The 640-nt window shown below is 60.3% G+C and overlaps 1 protein-coding gene across 1 annotated transcript in view; it reads right to left on the reverse strand.

Annotated features, from left to right (window-relative positions):
• The window catches only part of KCNQ4 (potassium voltage-gated channel subfamily Q member 4), a 15,357-nt gene that overhangs the window by 7,389 nt on the left and 7,328 nt on the right, over positions 1–640 (reverse strand). Inside the window, exon 2 of the mRNA XM_017736112.1 lies at positions 406–632. Within this exon, the coding sequence (XP_017591601.1) occupies positions 406–632 (227 nt within the window). The remainder of the gene's footprint in view (positions 1–405; positions 633–640) is intronic.

Raw genomic sequence — 640 nt, forward strand, 5'->3', positions numbered from 1 at the left:
CGCGGCTCTGCTGCCTCGCCCCGAGCTGGGTCCTGTTCCTCCGCTGTCAGCATTGTCCTCCTACCTCTCGCACAAACAAGCCCCCGTTCTGCTTACTCGCCGGAAAAGTCACAAGGACCTTCCCAATTTAGTCTCCGTCACTCGGGAGAACTCCCTGCGTCAGCTCTTTCTGACAGTTTGGGGGAAAGTTGCCTTTTTTAGCCCCTCGTGCCCTGCCTTTTCCAGCGGTTGATGCCTCTCCCCGCGGCACGGAGGGACAATGGTGGGATGGGCCACCCCGTGCCAGGGTGGCTGCCATCGGATCGTCAGCGACATCCCGGCTGGGGATGGGGTCACAGGGGTTTTTTGTTGGTGATCTTGCCCGATTCTTTTAGGATATAAAGTGGGGAGGGAAAATCCGAGCACCAGCCCTGCTCCTGCATCACTCACCAGGATGAAGAGGCACTGGTTGGCCAATTTCTGGTGCTCCTGGATGGTGGAGAAGACCGACAGCACCAGGCAGCTGAAGACGAGGAGGAATCTGCAAGGAGAAAGTGTCAGTGGGGGCACCGGGACAGCCAGGGGACCCCAGCCCACAGTGCTGCCCCCCACTCGCAGCCTGAACCCCCCAGCCAAGTCTTCCACGGCCACATCTGCGCCG

This window comes from Corvus brachyrhynchos, unplaced genomic scaffold, assembly GCF_000691975.1.
Source record: "Corvus brachyrhynchos isolate BGI_N302 unplaced genomic scaffold, ASM69197v1 scaffold65, whole genome shotgun sequence".
In the NCBI taxonomy this organism is placed as follows: Eukaryota; Metazoa; Chordata; class Aves; order Passeriformes; family Corvidae; genus Corvus; species Corvus brachyrhynchos.